Source organism: Chenopodium quinoa, unplaced genomic scaffold, assembly GCF_001683475.1.
Source record: "Chenopodium quinoa cultivar QQ74 unplaced genomic scaffold, ASM168347v1, whole genome shotgun sequence".
Taxonomy (NCBI): Eukaryota; Viridiplantae; Streptophyta; class Magnoliopsida; order Caryophyllales; family Amaranthaceae; genus Chenopodium; species Chenopodium quinoa.
In genome coordinates, this window is record NW_018743331.1 from 4,537,362 (window position 1) to 4,558,913 (window position 21,552).

General features: G+C 36.7%; 3 protein-coding genes and 1 long non-coding RNA gene across 4 annotated transcripts; all 4 read left to right on the forward strand.

Moving 5' to 3' along the window:
• LOC110737556 (protection of telomeres protein 1c) lies at nucleotides 1-2,353 on the forward strand (the record flags this gene model as incomplete). Its single annotated transcript, XM_021917897.1, is given in 3 exon segments — nucleotides 1-216; nucleotides 795-984; nucleotides 2,064-2,353. Coding segments are annotated over 3 exon segments (447 nt in total), but the record flags the coding sequence as incomplete, so codon positions are not given.
• A 10,516-nt stretch (nucleotides 2,354-12,869) lies between these two features.
• LOC110737557 (zinc finger MYM-type protein 1-like) lies at nucleotides 12,870-14,726 on the forward strand. Its single transcript, XM_021917898.1, has one exon. The coding sequence runs from the start codon at nucleotides 12,870-12,872 to the stop codon at nucleotides 14,724-14,726; it is 1,857 nt and encodes a 618-aa protein (XP_021773590.1).
• A 65-nt stretch (nucleotides 14,727-14,791) lies between these two features.
• Nucleotides 14,792-15,256, forward strand: LOC110737558. The gene has a single exon (XM_021917899.1). It carries the CDS (start codon nucleotides 14,792-14,794, stop codon nucleotides 15,254-15,256), a length of 465 nt encoding a protein of 154 aa, XP_021773591.1.
• Nucleotides 15,257-18,639: 3,383 nt separating this feature from the next.
• On the forward strand, nucleotides 18,640-21,491 carry LOC110737805. Its single transcript, XR_002514473.1, has 2 exons — nucleotides 18,640-18,754; nucleotides 20,912-21,491. It is a non-coding gene; the product is annotated as an uncharacterized LOC110737805 (long non-coding RNA).
• Nucleotides 21,492-21,552: the final 61 nt, after the last annotated feature.

Sequence of the window (21,552 nt, forward strand, 5' to 3'; positions counted from 1 at the left end):
TTAAAAAACTCTTGTTTTTTAACAGATTGGTTTTGTTCATTGAGAATTGTAGATGAGTCACATAATATCTGTGGACTTTTAGTTAATATCTTTGCTGAAACTTAAGAGAAGCTTCCTCAGGTTAAGGCATCGGGAGATATCATCCAACTTTCCAAAGTTTTGAACTTGCAGACTCTTTCTCCATGGAGCTTCTATTTCGACTCATTTCGTTTTCTGGTGACTGTAGTCTCTATTTATAAAACATCTACCGTTATTGTGATGAAGTAAATTTGGTCAGATTTACAATGTGCTCTTAGTAATTGACTGTGTCTCTTTTTTTTTCTTTTTTTCCCTTTCCCATTTTCGTGTACATTTTTAACCTTGTAAAGGTGGAAAGATCTCCTTGTTTTACTTCAATTTGATTGGACTTAAGAAATACTTTGTCACTATATTTATTAATCAAGGTGGTGTCAGGAAGCTCAATTTTTATTGTCATCATTTTGTTTAAATATATTTTGGAACTATATAATCTTAAAATTTTTGTTTCTTATTCACATCTTCTTGACTGATGAAGAGCTTCACCCTTTATCTTCCTCGTCTTAGCTTATGTCTCAATAGCAACCAGTTAATTAAGGAACATCAAGTGAGTTGTAAATTGATTTTCCCAGTTAAATTTGCCATTTTTCACTTTTTTTCCCCCTGTTTTTCCTTATTTCTCGTTTTGTCTTCCTTTTCCTGTTCGGTTTCTTTTACTATGTGTTGACTGTTTTCTTAAGCTGTTAATACCCTAAATTATGTTATGCATATTTTTGCAGATGAAAACTCATAATAAGGAAACCTATGCCCTTTTCAACAAAAAACTCTCTTCATTTGCGCTCTACGAAGGGAAAAATGGTGAAAACTATAATCCCTATCAAGTCTCATCTATGTTTCGGCCAAGACACCAAGACACGACGTTTGTGGATGGATTAAGAAAATGGGTAGATAGTTTCCAGCTTGATTCAGGTTGAGTTCTGGCAATCTAGCTACTGTTAAGTACCAATAGGCCACTTTTTGGTTGAATGTTGCACTTTTATTGTTTTTCTCTTAAATGTTTAGCTCCGCTATCTGGTCTCAAACTGATTTTTAGAAATCACATAAGTATATATGACCCCCTTGTATGTAAGAGTTGACCAGACTATGTTTATTAAGTTGCAAAGAATTTCGTGTTAGAGATTTATTATTGTAAATGTATTTTTCTTGAGATAAATGGAAGAGTAATTGTTACTGTTAGTGATTTCAATTTTTTTATGTGATCGAGACAATTTTTAAGGCTTCCATGATCAATGTTTTTGTTAGGGTTTCTTTCCCATTTCTCAAAATAATTTGTCCTCGTATAAGTTAGTGTATAATTTGCTACCTTTTTTGTTCACACACCAAATACCCATTTTACCCCTTTAGACATTTGATAATAACTATTACCCCACTTTTCTTCTCATTTGTTTGTTGTTAAATGGGAATTTTTGGGATCGCCCACCTTTAACTTCCTTTCTTAAATCTTGTGCCCAAAGCAAATGCTGCAATTTTTTGGGAAGAAGTATTAAAAATCTAAACCACAGCCCCACTAGGCCACTAGTTCAGGTTGATGGCATTTTTGTGGCTGATACAAGTAAACATCTCCTTACCTTCTCTTTTAGTGTGCTGTTTAAGCTGGTTTGTTAGTCAGTTTTGAAATCAGGATCTTTGCTGTGGTTTGTGCAAATTTTGTTGTGTTTTATGGGTTATCGTACAATGCAGAATTGTGTTTTTCTGTGCTGCGGGTTTTGTCTTTTTTTTGCTGCTGTCATGGTTTTCTGGTCAGGGTTTCAACTTGTTTGCCCTGTTCTGTGCTGGTGCCTGACTTGCTGTGTTTCTTTTTGGTGGTGTGTGTCTGAGCTTCTGGCTTTTTGTTTGCTGTCTGCTGTTTGCTGCCTGCTAGTCTGTTGTTCTGCCTGCTGTCTGCTGTTGTGGTTGCGCTGCTGTGTTCAGTGCTGCTTTGCTGACAAGTTGCTGTATGTTTGTGCTGTTGTTGCACTGTTGTGCTGTTGGTCTGCTGGTTTTGACAGCTCGTGCTGGGTCTGGTGCTGGCTGCCTAGCCGTGGTGTAGCTTCTGGTTGCTGTTTTGCTTGTAGCTGCTGCTGGGGTTGCTGGTCGTGGTGTGGCTGTGCTGTCTCATTCTTTGTTGCAGGCTTGGGGTCAGTGGGAGCTGCTGCAGTCTGCTGTTTTTTTTGTCTTAGTTTTTATTCTATTTATCAAAGATGCAGTGCTCTTTATCAGATGTATGACACAAATATTGAAGAAAATATATGTGTTTTATGTATATTATGATTATATATAAGTATTTGTACAATTTAAGTGAAAAAAATGCAAAAAAAAAAAAAAAAAAAAATATGGGGCACTTTTGGCACCGGTTTTGGAAAAAAACCAGTGCTAAAAGTTTTTTTTAAATATTTTTGGAGACTTTTGGCACCGGTTCTAAGACAAAATCGGTGCGAAAAGTTTAGTTTTTGGCACCGGTTCTCCCCCAGAACCGGTGTGAAATGTATGGGGTTTTAGCACCCCCCAAATCCCCACCGGTTCAAAACCGGTGCTAAATGGAGGGTTTGAACCGGTGGGGATTACTTATTTTCACCTAGTGGTAATAAAAATGCATTCATTCATTTACATTCGTGCATAAGCATATCGAGGGATCTCCAATGCTCATTCTTATCCATTTAGAGCTAGACTTGGGGGCTTGATCCCTACATCATTAGCCTATCCAGCCTAAGAGTCACCATTTGACTCTTCTCAAAATATTTTTCCACGCCCTTAGCCTTTGCAGCTTAACCTTAGTGTCACTTTCACACACATCACATATACATAGCGAAATAATCTTTCCCTTAGGAACCCTTTGTCATGAAATCTTGATATAGCCTTAAAGCACGCCTTGTCATCTTCAAATCACTCATTATCATAATCATCATTGAATCACAAAGTATGAATTACTTAGCCTCCACGCCTAAGTTATCCAAGTACTTTCATTATCGAATCATCAAACTTTGCACCATGAGATACAACATCAACGCATACACTTGATTAAGCTCATTCAACATGCACCATCGCTTGACTCATTCTTTTCATCTTGAGGAAGTTCAACAACTTCATCTTTCACGTACACTTTACCTCTTTTCCTTTTCACATCTTTCTTTTCGGGAGAAAGTCGGTACCCTCCACAAAAATGACGGAAAACTTTTGCTTTTTGCTTTTCTGCATTTTGGAGTTGCATAAGCACAATCACAACACAATCATCACATTGAGTTGAGTTTACACACACGAGTCGTACGCATGACATACACATCAAGTCATATCACATCGAGTTGAGTCTGCACACACGTGTCAAAGCACATCGAGTCGATTTGAGCACATTGAGTCACAAAATGAGTCGAGTACACCAAGCCTTGAGTTACCCTCAAGCCAACCAACCACAATAAGTCAAGTACACTTAGTCTTGGGTTAACCCCAAGAAAACCACAAGCAAAGTCCTGTGACAATGTTTGATTTACAGGATACACCTATTTATCGAAGCTTTTGTTTGGAGACAATCGAACAATCGCACCATTCATCGAAGCTTCTGTTCGCAGCCAATCGAACACCCACACCAATTCATTGAGGCTTCTATTCGCAGCCACTCGAACATTCTCACCATCTATCGATCAAAGCTCTTTTGTTCAGAGACGGGAGGACATTCCATTCAAAGCTCTTTTGCTCAAAGACGCGTGGGCATTCCTTTCAAGTTCTTTTGTTCAGAGACGCGTGGACATATTATTCAAAGCTCTTTTGTTCAGAGACGCGTGGACATTTCATTCAAGCTCTTTTGTTCAGAGACGCGTGGACATTCCTTTCAAGCTCTTTTGTTCAGAGACGAGTGAACATTTCATCCAAAGCTCTTTTGTTCAGAGATGCGTGGACAATCCCTTCCAAAGCTCCCTTGTTCAGAGACGGGTGAACATTTCATCAAAGCTCTTTTGTTCAGAGACGCGTGAACATTCTTCCAAATCTCTTTTGTTCGGAGACGCGTGAACATTCCTCTAAAGCTCTTTTGTTCAGAGACGAGGGGACATTTCATCCAAAAGCTCCCTTGTTCGGAGACGAGTGAAAATTCCTCCAAACCTCTTTTGTTCAGAGACGAGTGGACATCAACAGCGCTCCTTGAGAATGTGGAGGTTGTCAAACTAAACAAATTTGATCCGATGAGATGTCACCTAGGTCGATGAGATGTCACCTAGAGACGTGTCCTCGGTAAGCCCTGATACTCGTTTCTTTCCCACATCTCCTTTATTTGTAGTACTGACGCTTTCTGCAGGTATCGGCGTTAAAAAGGATGATTTAGGATCGCAAAACGTTCTGAATCATTCTCCGTCCCTATCGATCTACTTTGACTTTTGTTTTTGAAACTTACGTTTCTCCAAACTCAGTCAAAGTGGGGGTTTCTGTAGACACCTGGTTGTGTCTCCCCAAAAACCAAACCCAGTGATGAGTATCTTTCACGTCTTTGATTATCGAGTTAGGTAAAGAGTTGAAAAGTCTCGTAAATTCTCCTTTAAACTTGACCATATTCTTAACCATACCTTAAATATTTTTACCCAAAATCATTCATTTCGAATCTTTAAATCCAAAATAATTCATTTCGTGTCCAACTCACAAAAACGTCGAAAACAGTTTATTTATGGTCCATAATCATCGTCCTATTATTGTTTAGTTGGATGGAGATTGGAAAGAGCTTTCCAACAATATATTATAAGCCCAAATCCAACTTATAACGAATAAGTTATGGCCAAAATACTAAACCAAGCCCGAACCAAGTCTTATCTGCGACCCAATGATCATGTGGAGGGTCCAAATACCTTAATCCTAATCCTAAACAATTAGGATTAATTAGGAACTTCAAGAAGTCTCTAGAAGGTTTCAATCTATCCATTCCGGAAGATAAAGATCAAAGAGTTTGAAAATGAATAAAACTCCTCTTTTTGAAAGTCCTTGTTCCATTCGAATTCAAAAACATTCAGATATGATTTTCGTGCCTCATAATTTTTACCCAAATATTAGATGGTTGGATAGCCCTTGAAATTAAATTTCCAATTATATATCATAATCCCAATTCCAAGTTATAAAGAAAAAGATATGGATTAAAATACCAAACTCTATCCAAAACTGACACTGTTTCACTATTTCGACCATATCTTTTATTCTAAAAAATATATCAACCTGATTCTAATTGGGATGGAAAGTAAACTTCAAGATCTTTCCAAAGATATATTATTTAACTTATTCCAATTACTGTATCAAAAGTTATGATAAAAAAAAATCGCAAAATTGCAGGATCATCGCGCTGCGATGGAACCTGTTTTACTTTGATCTGATTTCTGACTCTTTTCTGATCCTTCGAACCTCTTTTTTTTCCCTTATAAACAGAGGTTGTTTCACCCCATTTTCAATCATCAAAAAGCTTGATCACCAACAATCATCATCAAATCCCTTCTCTAATTCTTTCTCTCTCTCTTGATTCTTTTCTTAGCCTAGCCTAAACACGTCCTAACATACATCTTGGTTGATATTTATGAAGGTTTGGTCCCAAATCTATATTTCAATTATTATTTGATTTATTTATTTGATTTAATCTTTCTTGAAATTACTAACGTGTGTATTATTTTGATAGAAAGAGGTACGAGGCATCAAACTAAGTAATTTGATTATTTAATGATTTTTTGATATAGAAATCATGTTAGGATGTCTTTATGATTTCTAGTATCATGTTTAGGGTGTTAATTTAATAATTCTAATATCATGTTGATTTCTAGTATCATGTTTAGGCTAAAGCTTTTATCTTGATTATTAGTGACATGCTAGGTTTGTTATTAATCCGTTTAGTATCATGCCTAAGATCTTACTAACGTTGTTTTGATGTTATTATTATGATGGTGATTGTTGTGTCAATTAATTAAATGTTGCTTGATTGTTATTGCTTGATCATGCCCCGTCTTGCAGGTTTAAAGAGAATTTGTACTTGAAATCACGCCTAATAAGATAATTAATAATTTGATTTAGGCTTAATATGATTTTAATTCAAGTGATCGCCAATAACAGATTTGATTGTGCATTAATAATCAACCAACGTATATTAAATAAGCTTAGGATTAACTTGATGTATGTATGTTGATCGAAAAGCGCACATGAATATCATAAGACTTAAGTAGAGGCCGATTTAGGGCGAGTTCAATCATAAGAATTAAGGCTAGTTTCCGACGGAATTTCCGGCGGATTTTTTTTTCTGTCGGCGCTGTTTTTGCCTTTTATCGAGAGTCCGTCGTAATTTTCCGACGGAAAAGATTCCGTCGGAATATACCTCATCCGACGGAATTTTCCGTCACAAAAAATAACTCTTCCGACGGAACATTCCGTCGGAATCTACTACCTTTCTGTCGAAAAAGTTAATAAAAAAAAGCCCCACCTACTACCAGCCCACACCACCAGCCCACCCCCTGCCCCCCTACCCACCCATACCCCTACCAGCCCACCCCCTACCCTCAACCTCAGACCACCACCGCCATTATCCCCACACCAGACCACCGAAACCCCCACAGCCCAGATCCACCCACAAAACCCCCACAATCCAGATCCCCACCCACGAAAGCCCCCTAACCCACTCCTACCAAAACCCACCCACACCAAACCGAAACCACCCAGCACCAAACTCACACCAGCCCCCACCCCACCACCACCATTCCAGAAATTCCGTCAAAAATGAAAAAAACCCAAAAAAAAAAGGAAAATCAACCCTAAAAAACCGAAAATTAACCCCAAAAATACGAAAATTAGCACAACATAATAAAAATATACCACAAAAAAAAAATCAAAAAATACCACAAAAAAAAATCAAAACCAGTAGATCTACATTATAATCAGAATTTCATTAAATTTTTTTTAAAAAAACGATAATTAACCAACGAAAATTAAAAGAAATATATAAATATATAATTGTATAATAAATATTATAAACTAACATTACAATTCCATACAAAATTAACTAGATCTACACTAAACCTAAATTAGTAGATCTAAAAAACAAAAACCTTGAGACTGGTGGCTCGAGACGGTGCTTGACGGTGGACGATGGTGCTTGACGCGACGGCTTCCCGGTGAATACGGAGTAGGTGACACGTGGCTGGTTGTTGCGGCTATGCGTGGTTGTTGATGTTGTTGTTGAGAGGAGAGAGAAAGAGAAAGGGGAAAAAGGAGGAGTAGTGTGGGCTGCATAGTGGTGGTGTGAGAAGGAGAAGGAGAAGGAGAAGGGAGGAGAAGTGAGAAGGAGAAGAGAAATGACGGAGGAGGGAGAAGGGAGAAGGGAGGAGAGAGAAGGAGGGAGGAGAGGAGTTCACAGGGAAAGAGGAGAGGAGAGGAGAGAGAAAGAGAAGAGAGGCGGAGAGAGAGAAGAGAAGAGGAGAGGAGAGGAGAGAGAAAAGAGAAATGAAAGGGAGGTGGAAGTCCGGTTTTTTTAGGGTTAGCTGTTTTTCAATTTTTTTTTTATGTTTTATTTGTTCCGACGGATTTTTTCCCTCGGAATTTACAGCTTCCGACAGAATATTCCCTGGAAATTTTTTACCGACGGAATATTCCGTCGGAAGCTGTAAATTCCGAGGGAAAAAAAATCCGTCGGAATTTTTCCGAGGGATTTTCCGTCGTTTTTACCTTTTCCGACGGAATTTTTTGACAGACCCAAATTCCGTCGGAAATTTCGAAATTTCCGTCGGAATTTAAGTCCGTCGGAATCCGGCCTATTTCGTGTAGTGATCGTTTATCAAAAAAAATTATTATTAACATTATAAATAACTTAATATAATAATTCATGATTTCCAAAGATAATAAGTCTTTTTGCAATTCACCAATGAGAAAAATTATAGAGTGATTTCTGTAGATAATGCTAAAATGAAAATTAATTCCGTATATACGTTAGTTTAAAAAATAATTCTTACCGTACCGTCCACGTAGGCTCGGTTACAAGGTTCCCTTTTTTTCTTTTTTTAAATCTATGCTTGTATTGAACCGCTACTACTGATTGCGGCTCTAGCTTAAATAGAACCGTTAATGGTATTAGCGGTTCCATCTAAAGAACCTCTAATGGTGTTCTTTTAATAGAACCTCAAATACCATTAGCGGTTCTTTTGATAGATTCTCTAATAGTATTAGCGGTTTTATTCTAAGATAGAACCGCCATCACCATTAGCGGTTCTAAGCTGAAGGTACCATAACTTAAGTTTTCCCTGTTTTCCTACACCGAAATTATTAAAGCCGATCTTTAACCTGCACTCCCTAATCTTGTTGTAGGTTGTAATTTTACTTCATAATTCAGCAAATACATTTATAATATTCAATAAAATTCACCAAAATCAATACTGAAAACCACCATTTACAGCATATAGTCAAAAAGCCTAAGTACATATATTTATGTTGGTATGTCTAAATTATAAATATTTACATATAATTCACAAAAGAAGCTTATATTCAACTACGATTCACGTTTCTTTTTATGAGTTGCTGAAGATCCCATCCCATATTCATCTACCTCCGTAATAGTGTCCAACAAGGGAAAAACAGAAGATGTGGATGTGGATTTGCGTCTGCCATAAGTACGAGGCAGCGGGGGAGATATAAGTGTTGGAGATAATAATGATGTAGAAGTAAGATTGAAAGAAGAAGGTGACATGGGTGAAGAAAGTGATGAGTGGTGTTGGGGCTGAGGTGGAGGTGGAGGGGGAGGAGGAGGAGGAGGTGGTGGTGGAGGGCGAGGAGGTGGTGGAGGGGGAGGATGAGGAGGAGGTGGTGGAGAGGGAGGAGGAGGTGGAGAAGTCGTCAGCAAGCTAGGAGATGGGTGTGGGAGGAACAAGATGGTGATGCGATGGGAGCTCTACGTTCCCAACGTCGAGGAGTTGGTCGGGTAAGAGTAGGTTGGGAAGGGGAAGAGTGAAGTGCTAGACTATGGTGCAGTAGATGAGGAGGATGTAGGGCGAGAAAGACCAATGTCATGGAGAAGATATCCCTTGCCAATTGCATGTAAAGTATCAGCACATGAAGTTGCTAGGCTTTGTAGAGTATGCAATGTGAGCTGTAATGCCTTGTCACCTGGCAATTCCGACGCGGTCTCTGAATCTCGAGTGCATTTCCTCACCACATCGGCTAATTCCTGAGCCTACACCATATAATAGACAAAAATAAGACTATAAATATATAACCTAACACAATGTAAGACAGCTAATAAAATCCAACATTTTAGTTTTAAATCCTACCAACACAAACTCGGTCGAAGCGGGTTGGTAATGAGTCGAAGGGCGCTCTAGTGTAGTCGGGGTGATAATGAGACTCGTAATCTTTCGATACCATGACATATATGTCTATAATGAGTTAGCTTGACCCCTCATCGGGTTTCCTATGACAACCCTGTCCTCTCGTTTTCGCCACTCCTCCAAATATCGAGCTGAGCATGGATCACTTTAGAACTCTTAGTACGTACTCCTCGTCGGTCCATACGATGGAGTGACTCACCAGTGTTACATGGAAGTGGTATGGTCTACTCGAATCCGAATTGGCGCGTTACTCGATCAGGATGATGGTACTCAACAATATCAAAGCAGATCAACGGTGAATAAGTGCGCCAAATATGTCTATCAGCTCGACATATCTCTGGAAGTGCAGCAAGAATCTCTTCGGTATACGGTTGCCATGTCATCTATTAAAAGTCACAATTATGATAATTATAATCATTACACATTTCAGTTAAAGAACATTATTAAACAAAAAAGTAGTGTTGCCTTTTCGCATAAATATACCTGATCCTCAGTTTGGCGATCTAGTGCATCACGATAGTATGAAATGCAACTAGCCGAGTCCACTCGTGTAAAGTAAATACATAACCAACTGTAAATATAATAGAGTATTACAAATTGCAAATATATATTTGGAGAAAAAGTGATACCTAAAATTTTTATAATGCTTCTTGCTGATGTGCTATAATTAAATTGCAAAATACTATTAAAGGTTCTTATTGTTAGTGAACAGTGGGAACTTGTTTTTTTTTTTTTTTTTTTTTTTTTTTTTTTTAAATATAAAAAGAATGGTTACAGTTCCAGAAGTGATAAACCATGTAACTGAATAGACCAAACAAACTTTTATAGTATGAAATGCATCTAGTCCTAGCTTTCATTGCTTTAAACTTCAGAAATTCATGACAAACATTCAATATGTAGCATCCTGCTTTTAATTAGTCTGTAGCATCCTGCTTCTAATTAGTTTGAGCACAACAAATAATAAATACCCAGAAGCTGATAGAGGTTTGAAGGTTTTGCTATATGATTGTCTATGCTTAGATGTAGTGAAGAAAGGATCAACAAATTCAGCGTATGACAAGCTTCGATACCGACATACCACTAGGACATGAGAACAAGGCAGCTTATATATGATTAGTTTTTGACAAGTGCAAGTTTTCCTTCTCACATAAACAGTGTGCACCTTAACCCCTTTACCAGAAGGACGATTACCTTGACCAGTTGTCACGTCATATAAACCTCGTTCATAATCAAAAGGCCTAACAGTGTGCGCTGCTGAATTTTGCAAGTTCAGTTCGATTATTTTTGTAGCCTTTTCACTCAAGGGAGCCCCAGTTCCTCATTATAAGAAACACTTTTGTTTCTCATAATGACATTTTTGAAAAATAATGTGATGTTTTTCACTGGTGGGAACCGCGTATGTATCATGAGTGGGAGCCCCAGATCTTAACACATACCCCATGAGAAACAAAACTTGTTTCTCATTGGAGAATTACCCTTTTCACAATACTCATAACCTTCTTCAAATCTCTTCTTACTCCACCCCCGCCTAGTCACAAAGTACGAATCACTCGGTAGAATGTCATTTTCACCAAAGCAGTGATGGGTAAACACCGAACTCCTTTCATCACGCCATTGAAAGCCTCTAACATATTTGTGGTCTTTATGCCATATCTGAAGCCACCATCATGCAAAAGTGACCACTGTTTCAATGGTTTATTTGCTAATCATTCACGAGCTTCCAACTTTATCTCACCTATCTTGTTGAAGTAATAGTTAAACTTATTTTGCTGGTGTGCATCCGCTGTACAGCCAAACAAGTTCTTCAAGTGAGCATTTTTGAATTCAAAATTGAAATTAGAAGCAAGATACAAAACCTGTGATGAGCATAAGGCTCCTCCCATCCACTACCCACCTCTGTCATTGTTTTCAAAATTGATGTCTTTGGGTAACAAATTGTCTTATGCATGCCATAAACCACTCCCAAGCCTCACCAGTCTCTCCTTCAACAACAGCAAAGGCAGAGGAAACAATTGAAAATTTGCATCTGTAGCCGTAGCGATGAGAAGTGTTCCCTTACACTTTCCATAAAGATGAGTGCCATCAATGGTGATAAGAAGCCGATAATGATGAAAGCCGTCAATAGACGGCTTAAACGCCCAAAATACTCTCTTAAACACATGAACAGAAGGATCTGATGTATGTACTGTGCACCAATGAACTACGGTTCCTCTGTTGCCTCTTGAAGTGCTTACATATACTTGGGCAACTCTTCGTATGATTTCTCCCAATCGCCAAAAATGCTAGCAATAGCCTTTTGCTTCCTAACCAAGCCCTCTTATATGTTATGGTATAGTGAAAGCGATCCTTGATGACTTGCACAATGGCATGTACTTTGAAAGAAGGATCAGCTCGTATGAGATCTAAAATGATGCTACATACAAAGTCAGAAGTGATAAGAGGATGGTCAACTTTGTTGATGTCAGATACACAATTAGGTGCACGAGGTCCCTCATATTCATGGGCGGAGCTAGAAGGGGACATGTGGGGACACTTGTCCCCCCATTTTCAAAAAAAAAAATTTAAAAAAAAAAAAAAAATTTAAAAAAAAAAAATTTAAAAAAAAAAATGCAATTACAGATTTACAGTGCTCTGTTGCGTTGCGACATTTGCCAGCCAGCCAAACCCTAAGTTTTTCAATTTTCAATTTCTCTCTCTTCGATTCGCCCTCGCCTATCGCCTAGCCGGCTCGCCGTGACGCCGTCCACCGTTCGCCGGCAGTTCGCAGCAGTGACGAGGTTCAACAGCCGCCCTTGAGCCTTCGTCCTTCGTGACTTCGTGTCTTCGTGACTTCGTCTGTTCGTCAATCGCCTAGCCGGCTCGCCGTGACGCCGTCCACCGTTCGCCGGCAGTTCGCAGCAGTGACGAGGTTCAACAACCGCCCTTGAGCCTTCGTCCTTCGTGACTTCGTGTCTTCGTGACAGCGTGACTTCGTCATATGCATTTCAATGGAGGTATGAATCAATGAATGTATGATTAATTGAATAATTGATTACTTGTTTTGTTGTTTAAATGTTTAATTGTTTAAATTTACAGTAAATCTGAAATTCTGAATTTCATATTTTTATTACTTGTTTAAATGTTTAATTGTTTATATTTTTATTGTGAATTTGTCATTTGTGGCCTTGTGGGTATTGATTATTGAATAATTTGAATTGATAAATGATTATTGATTTATATTTGTTTGATTGTTTCCCCTGTTAGAGTTTTTGGTTGTTTTTGTGAAATGTGAATTTAAATTATTAATTATTGTAAATTATTGAAATCTGTAGTTGAATTAGAAATTTAAAATCTTAGCCTCTTAGGTTTTGTTATTATGTAATGATGTGGATTGTGGTCTTGTGTAAATTGATATATAATTTTCAATTTAACTAGGAAATATCAAAAGATTCACCAAATTCAAACAAATCAAAGGCAACTAAACAACCCGATCTTCGACAATTCTTGTTTAAAAGAATGAGACTCAATGAAAATGAGTCCAATAACTCACCTTCAGTTAGCTCCCCTCAAAGTCAAGAAAATAGTATGGAAATGGGTGGTTCAAGTAATAGTAATGTACCATTAGAGGAAGATTTGGTGTATGATGTTGAACTTCTTCCTCATGATCCGGGAAAAAGAATAAACATTATGGATTACCCCGCAAATGAACGAAATGCTGTTAGGAGGGGTTATATTCTTAAAAAACCTTGCCAACCAAAAACTCATGTCTTCCCTACAAGACAAGTGTCTGGTTTGCGTCGCTTTAGTGTTCATTGGTTCAACAAATGGGATTGGCTTGAATATAGTATTGAAAAAGATGCTGCATTTTGTTTTGTATGTTACTTGTTCAAGAATGAAGTTGGTATTAAACCGGGGGGTGATGCATTTGTTGATGGAGGGTTTAGGGCATGGAATAAACCGGAAAGATTTGAGAAGCATGTTGGTGGAATTAAAAGTGCTCATAATCTTGCTTATGAGAAATATGTGAATTTAAGAGATGAAAAAAAGAAATCAATCTTGAATGTGATTGACAATGCAAGTGATGTGATTAAAAGTGAATATTTTATCCGCTTGAAAGCATCTTTATCTTGTTTAAGATTTCTTTTGGGGCAAGGTTTGGCATTTCGTGGACATGATGAAAGTGGGGAGTCATATAATAGGGGTAATTTCCTTGAGCTTTTGAAATGGTTAGGAGAAAAGGTTGAGGAAGTAAGGATACATACTCTTGAAAATGCACCTAAAAATTGTCAAATGACTTCCCCTCCTATTCAAAAGGACATTATTAACTGTTGTGCCAAAGAAACAACTAGGTGCATAATAGAAGAAGTTGGTGATGATTACTTTGCTATATTGGCCGATGAGTCAAGTGATGTGTCCCAAAAAGAACAACTAGCTCTTGTTTTGCGTTTTGTTGATAGAGATAGTGGAAAGGTAATGGAGCGATTTTTAGGCATTGTTCATGTTGCTAATACTACCGCTTTAACTCTTAAAGATGCAATCATGTCTTTACTTGTTGAACATTCATTGAGCCCATCTATGATAAGAGGGCAAGGGTATGATGGAGCTAGCAACATGAAGGGTGAAATAAATGGCCTTAAGACTTTGATTATGAATGATACTCCAAGTGCCTACTATATACATTGTTTTGCTCATCAACTTCAACTAACATTAGTTGCCGTTGCTAAAAAGAATGATAGTTGTGGTTGGCTTTTCGAGATACTTGGAAATTTGTTGAATGTGGTTGGAGTTTCTTGCAAGAGAAGAGAAATGATTCGTCAAGATCAAGCTCAAGAAGTTGCTCGAGCCTTGGATGTTGGGGATATTGTGAGTGGATCGGGTTTAAATCAAGAACTTGGTTTGAGTAGGCCCGGGGATACTCGTTGGAGTTCTCATTACAAGTCACTTTTAAATGCCATCCTCTTATTTCCTACAATTATTAAGGTGCTTGTACAAATTGGGAAGCATGGTGCATCGGAAGATAAGTTCAAAGCTCAAATTGTTTTAGGACAATTAGAGTCATTTGACTTTATTTTTGTTGCTCACTTGATGTTGACTATTTTTGGATACACTAATGATTTGTGTGTTGCTTTGCAAAGAAAGGAGCAAGATATTGTAAATGCCATGGAACTTGTCACTTATACAAAAACGGTGTTGCAAAAAATGAGGGAGCGAGGATGGGATACTCTCTTAAACAAGGTAACTTCATTTTGCACTAAACATGGTGTTGTTATTCCCACTATGGATTCTCTTTATGTTCCTCATGGAAGATCAAGACGTTTTGTTGAAGAAGCAACAAATGAACATCATTTTCGGGTTGGAATTTTCTTAAGATAATTGATTTGCATCTTCAAGAACTTGATGAACGATTTAATGAGAGGAATATGGAGTTACTATTATGTATGGCTTGTTTAAGTCCTAAAGATAACTTCTCATCCTTTGATAAAGATAAGGTACTTAAACTTGCCTCTTTTTATCCCGAAGAATTTTCAAGCTTTGATTTGATGGCTCTTGAATATCAACTTGATGTATTCATGGAGAATATGCTAAATGATGAAAGATTTCAAGGTTTAAATGACCTTAATTCTCTTTCTATGATGCTTGTTAAAACCAATAAGCATAAGACTTTTCCTCTTATTCATTTGCTTATCAAGTTGATGTTGATTCTTCCCGTTGCCACGGCAAGTGTTGAAAGAGTGTTTTCTGCAATGACATGTGTCAAAAACAAGTTGCGAAATAGCATGGGTGATCAACTTATGAATGATTGTTTGGTCACTTTTATTGAGAAGGATGTCTTCTTACGAGTTTCCGACGAAAAGATTATTGATCGATTTCAAAGTATGAAGACTCGAAGAATGAACTTGTAATTTTAATGTAATGTTTATGTAATTTTTTTCATCATTTTGAATTGTATGACTAAGTATATATTTGTATTTTGAAATTTTAATATTAAGTATTAACCAATTTGTGTGTGAGTTTTTTTTTGTTTTTATTTTTTGTTAAGCTTTTCGTAAGTTAAGCATTTTGTCCCCCAAGTTGAAAATCCTGGCTCCGCCACTGCTCATATTTGACAACTCTAAAGGTAGGAAGGGCTGGTTTTTTTATTGCACGTAACCTCCAAGGGCAATTGCATTCCTTCTTTCTTATGCACTCAACAACATATTTGTCCGACTCCACCTCCTTCACCTTGTATGTCTGATTTTTTGAAATAGAGTACATCTTCAGTGCATCTTTCAATTGCTGCAAGGAATCAAACTCCTAACCAACAACAAACTCACCATTAACAGCATAAGAATTGTTCCCTGGCCAAGTTCAAGCATCAACGGACTTTGGGTCAAACTCGGGAACATTGTTAAATTTTTGTGAAGGTGCACTTTCTTTGATAGCAACTTCATTAGCCTCTCGTACATCGTCATCTTCACCCTCATCGGAATCTACCCTAACATCATTAATACCTTGCAAGTCAATCTCGGGTTGTATCAAGTCATAATCACCCAAAGAGGTAGTTTCCATGGGTTGTGAGGGACGTGGAGATCCAAAATCTGACAAGTGCTCACTAATGTATTGATGATCTGTGAGCAATCTTGTAAATGATCCCATTTCTGCACTTGAATTTGTCAAGTTCAAGTTCATATCTGACCATGAGTCCATGGTAGGATAAGAACCCAAGTTAGTCACCAAACTTGGTTGTTTATGAACCTGTTCCAAATACAACTGCATACTAGACATTGTATTTTGTCTCACAGTATCTCACATAGCTGCTAATGAATTATCATCATTTAATTGAATAGCTACATGAGAACTATGAATTGAATCGGATACCGCATTCTAATTTTCAACTCCACATGCCTCGGATCACAGCCCACAACTTCATATATTTTATTCAAAACCTCCACAAATTTCAAAGTAGAACTTATAAACGCAAACTTAGTCTCTCCACTTACATATGAAATATCACCTCCTTTTTCAACAAGATCCCCGCCCATATAACATAGAAGAGGGAAATTTGAGATTTCCACAATCTAAAAAAGTAAAAAGCACAACTTCAGTATAAGTGGGTAATAAGTAAGTCATATGAATAATATATTAGTTAATTATATGACATATGAAAGAACATTCAACATGAAAAAAAAAATAATAATAATAATATTTACCAATACAATACTTATTAGTACATACTTTAGCATTAGCAGGAAGTATGAAACTAAGTGCACTACTTATTAGTACAAACTAAGTGCATTGATTGTTATCAAAATAGAAAAATATTAAATCAATTATCAACAATTGCTTGGTTATTCAAGTACTCACTATACTTCACCCACACCACTCGTAACACAGTAACACATAGTAGTTCTATTGATATTAGATTCCCCCAAATTTAGCAGAATACTAAGCTAGCTAGTATGATTTCATAGGTTCCAATCTAACAATAAACTTTCAATAAAATTGAAAGTTCTACCATCCTAGATTAATTCTAGTATGGAAATTATATAACTTACGAAGAAAATATATATATATATATGATGCGATAATACGATGACGTAGCCAACACGAGACATTGCATGTAAGAAACTAGAACATCTATAACTATTAATTTTCAATAATTAAAGTGATACGAAATTAATTTAGGGTTATGAAATAGGAACTGCAACTACTTTTAATGAATTTTTTATTAGAATTTCATATTATAAGTATACACTTAGAATTGTATTTTCAAAATTATTGTAAAAAGAAAAATCAAAATTAGGGCTAACCTTTCAATCAAGAGAAAGACTGATGAACTGAATTCCCGCACATGGAGGCTCGATCGACGGCGGCGAAGATAGCAGGTGTCAGGTGATAAACTCCGGCGACAAATCGGGGTACAACCCCAAACGTTGGAGTATAGACTAGAGTTGTAATTTCAACTCGGAAGAGATATAGTGGAGTCGTGCTTTTTCTGCTTTGGAGGAAGGCGAAGACGTGATTGATCAGCAACTTTTTGGTGCAGCAGGGCACACCGTGTGGCAGGGGTTATCTGAGTTATTTTGTTAGGGATTACCCGAGTTATTCAGTTAGGGGTTACTTGAGTTACCCGGTCATGGATAACTTGAGGGGTTCGAACAGGGATTACTCGAGGGGCTCATTCGTTCAAGAGTTACTTGAAGGGTTACTCGAGTTACTCGGTCAAGGGTTACTCGGTCATGGGTTACTCGAGTTACTCAGTTAGGAGTTATTTAAGAAGTTCGATCAGGGGTTACTTAAGGAGTTCGGTCATGGGTTACTTGAGGGGTTCGGACAGGGATTACTCGAGGGGTTCACTCGGTCAGGGGTTCACTCGGTCAGGGGTTACTCGGTCAAGGGTTACTCGAGGGGTTACTCGGTCATGGGTTACTCGAGTTACTCAGTTAGGAGTTATTTAAGGAGTTCGGTCGGGGGTTACTCGAGTAATTCGATCAGGGGTTACTTAAGGAGTTCGGTCAGGGGTTACTTTAGGGGTCAATCAGGGGTTACTCGAGAGGTTCGGTCATGGATTACTCGAGGGGTTACTCGCACAGGGGTTACTTGAGGGGTTACTCGATCAGGAGTAATTCAAGTAACCCTTGACCGAGTAACTAGAGTAACCCCGGCAATTCGAGTAATCCTTGACCGAGAAATTCGAGTAACCCTGACAACTCGAGTAACCCCTGACCGAGTAACCCCTCAATCGGATTGGCCCGGTTTATGCAGACCGACAATGGATCTGAATCTTCGATCCGGGTATTTTATGTACACCCCTACTCACGCATGCGTTACGTTCATAGAGGGCTAGTATTTGTAATTCCGAAATTTCCCACGTTACCATCATTGTCAAAGTTTGTAATTAGAATTATTTTCCACATAGCAAGCATATATAGTTTGGATTACTTTCTACCAATTCACTTACAAAAAATGCAAATAGTATATTAAAAGAAATCGAAGCTACTACGGAGTAGTAAATTATGACACTAATATAGCAACCCTATGTTGAGCATTTAGACGTGTTGAAATGACTTAAGAGTTTGAGGCAATTTGCCTAGACCTAGGGTTATCAATTTTCCATTAAGAACCTATATTTTCCTTAAGTGGTAATCATATTTCACTAATTCAATTTGTTTTTTTCTATTTAAAAGTGGAGAAATTTGACTTTGTTATTATAATCACCGCAAAAATTTACCCCTAATCATTTAATTCGTTTCAAATCAAGAAGATTAATTGATAACCCACTTATTCTTGCCTCATTTGTGGTAACTCCATTAAAAACTTATTACCTCATCAATCTTTAACAAGCTATATTATCTATATAATGGTTTAACTCTTGGATAGTTTAAGACATATGATCAAGACTCATCTCCAATTTTTGATCTGTAAGTTTTTTGTTGCTTTGATTAATTAATTTTAGGAGAATCGTCTTGTTTCTTGCTATATATGCTCGTTAATTGGCTTTAAATTTTGATCACATTCCACTTAAACTGAGATTTATTTTTATTGTTTTTTTTTTTTTTTTTTCATAATTGCTTCAATTGATACTTAGTTTAACTTATTTCGGAATAGAGGTAATAATTAGATAGATGATGTTGACGAATTTGTTTTTATGCCTTTTATACCATCTCTAACGACTTTGATCAACCAAGCAATCATCAATAAATAAACAAACATATTTTATAGAGATTCTACAGCATACATTTTGGGCGAATGCTAATTAATTAACTTAGCTGGTAAAATATTAAGGTCCTGTTCACTTCACCTTATTTTTGCTAAACTGAAAATATTTTTATTGAACTGAAATTATTTTTGCTGAACTGAAATAATTTTTACTGATTCCCTTTTATATTTCTTCTTTAGAATTACTGATTTTTACATAATTGAAATTAATTTTACTGAAGTGAAATGATTTTTACTGAATAATTTTTTTTTTTTAAAGGTGAACTAAACAAGACCTTAAAACAGTAAAAATTTGATATTAAATCATGTCCACATCAATGATTTTTTAAGCTAATTATAGATAAAAACACTTAGCCATGCATTTAAACATTTACATGACATTAGTTTTATATTGATTATTTTCAAATATTATACTACCTACGTTAAATATTTTGTGCAACTTTTACTATTTTTGGCCGCTAAACATTATGTGCAACCAAAAAATTTCTTTCCTCTTTTAGTAAAAAAAAACTGGTCAAAAGTCCATTTTACCCTCATTTAAAAAATTAAAACACATTTTACTAAGGCCCTGTTCACTTCACCTTTAAAAAAATAATATTAAGTAAAAATAATTTCATTTTAGTAAAAATAATTTCAGTTCAGTAAAAATAGGTTCAGTTCAGTAAAAATAATTTCAGTTAGGTATAAATAATTTTTGTTCAGTAAAATTAATTTCATTTTAGTAAAAATAAGTTCAGTCCAATAAAGTTCAGTATCTATACAAAAGAAATATAATAGAAAATCAGTAAAAATAATTTCAGTTTAGCAAAAATAATTTCAGTTCAGTAAAATTAATTTCAGTTTAACAAAAATAATTTCAGTTCAGTAAAATTAATTTCAATTCAGTAAAATTAATTTCAGTTCAGTAAAAATAATTTAAGTTCTGCAAAAATAATTTCAGTTCAGTAATAATAATTTCAGTTCAGCAAAATAAGGTAAAGTAAACGGGACCTAACTATAATCAGATTTAATTAATCACTAATTCTCTCTCCTCTTTCAATCTTCATCTTCATCTTCCCCCATATTTTCTCTTTCCTCTTTCAATCTCATTATCTTTTTGAATCTTCTTTAGATCTTCTTTCTCTCTCTTCAACTTTCAAGAAATTAAATTCATGGTGGGTTTTGTCGGATTTGTGGGGATTTTGTGGTGGTTTTCATCGGATTTGTGTTGGGTTTTCGTGGGGTGAGTTTTGAACATTTTGTGGTGGTGGGATTTCGTCGCGCCGGGGTGGTCGTCTAGGTTTCGTGGAGGAGAGTTTGTGGTGGTGGAATTTTGTGTGGGTGGCGGTGGGTTTCGTAGAGGTGGTGGCCTGGGTTTTCGTGAGGGTGGTGGTGGTGGTTTCGTGCGGTTGTTTTTGTGGAGGTGGTGGCCTAGGTTTTCATGAGGGTGGTGGTGGTGGTTTTGTGGGGGTGGTAGTGGTGGTGGTAAAGCCGGTGTTGAAGGCGTGGTGGTGTCGGTGAAGGTGGTGTAGGTGGTGTTGGCTGGTGTTGGTGGTGACAGTGGGTGATTGCCTAATTATCCACACATTCTCTCTCCTCCTTAATAACATACCCCTTTGATTCATTCTCTCTCTTACTTTAATTAGTTCCCATTACTTTTCCTAATCTTTGCCCCTCAAATTTTGCCTTGATTTCTGTAAACCCCTCCAAAGTTGTATAAAACATTTAACGAAGGTAGTATATAGAATTTAAAATATGTTATATAATGCATTAGTACTCTTCAATTGACAAGTAGATTATAGTGCATTGACATTTTAAACGAACAAATAATAGATCGTTGAGAAATTTAATCAATTATATATGTTTTATTTTCTGAACAGAAAAGGTGTTACAAAATGAAGCTTCAAAGTGTTACAGTAATACTTATAATCGCAACCATATGTGTGATTGGCAATATGAAAGCTTTGGGAGTGAATATAGAAGAGAAGCTTGGAACCCCCCAACCTAAAGAAAACGAATATGAAAGTGCTCCATTGTCTTCTACCAATTCTCACCATGAGATTCCATTGTATAAATATGTCCCTCCATGAGAAAATAGCTATATAGGAGAAGAAATAATGGGCTAATATATGTTCAAGTATGAAATAAATTATCTATGATCTTTAGTCTTGCGAACGATGTGGTTATGTTATGTACGCATGTAGAGTAGTAGTTCTCACCTCGTGGTGTATGATTCGATTCTCACTGGCTAGGGAGATTGTGCTACTTGTACATGGCCAATATGGGTATGTTTTGTATGTCTTGTACGAGTCATACCTTAAATTAGTGACATGTACTTGTAAGCAATATGTACGTATTAGTATTTGGTGGAATAATGTCCCTTTGTAAGTTTTAAAGATTGGTAAGGCTCTATAAAATTACAAGTCCTACTCAATTATGTTACAAAGTTTACCAATCTGATGCCAAAGCTCCAATTTTTTATTCGGCTTATTTCGTATTTTTTTATTTTATTGGAAGATTA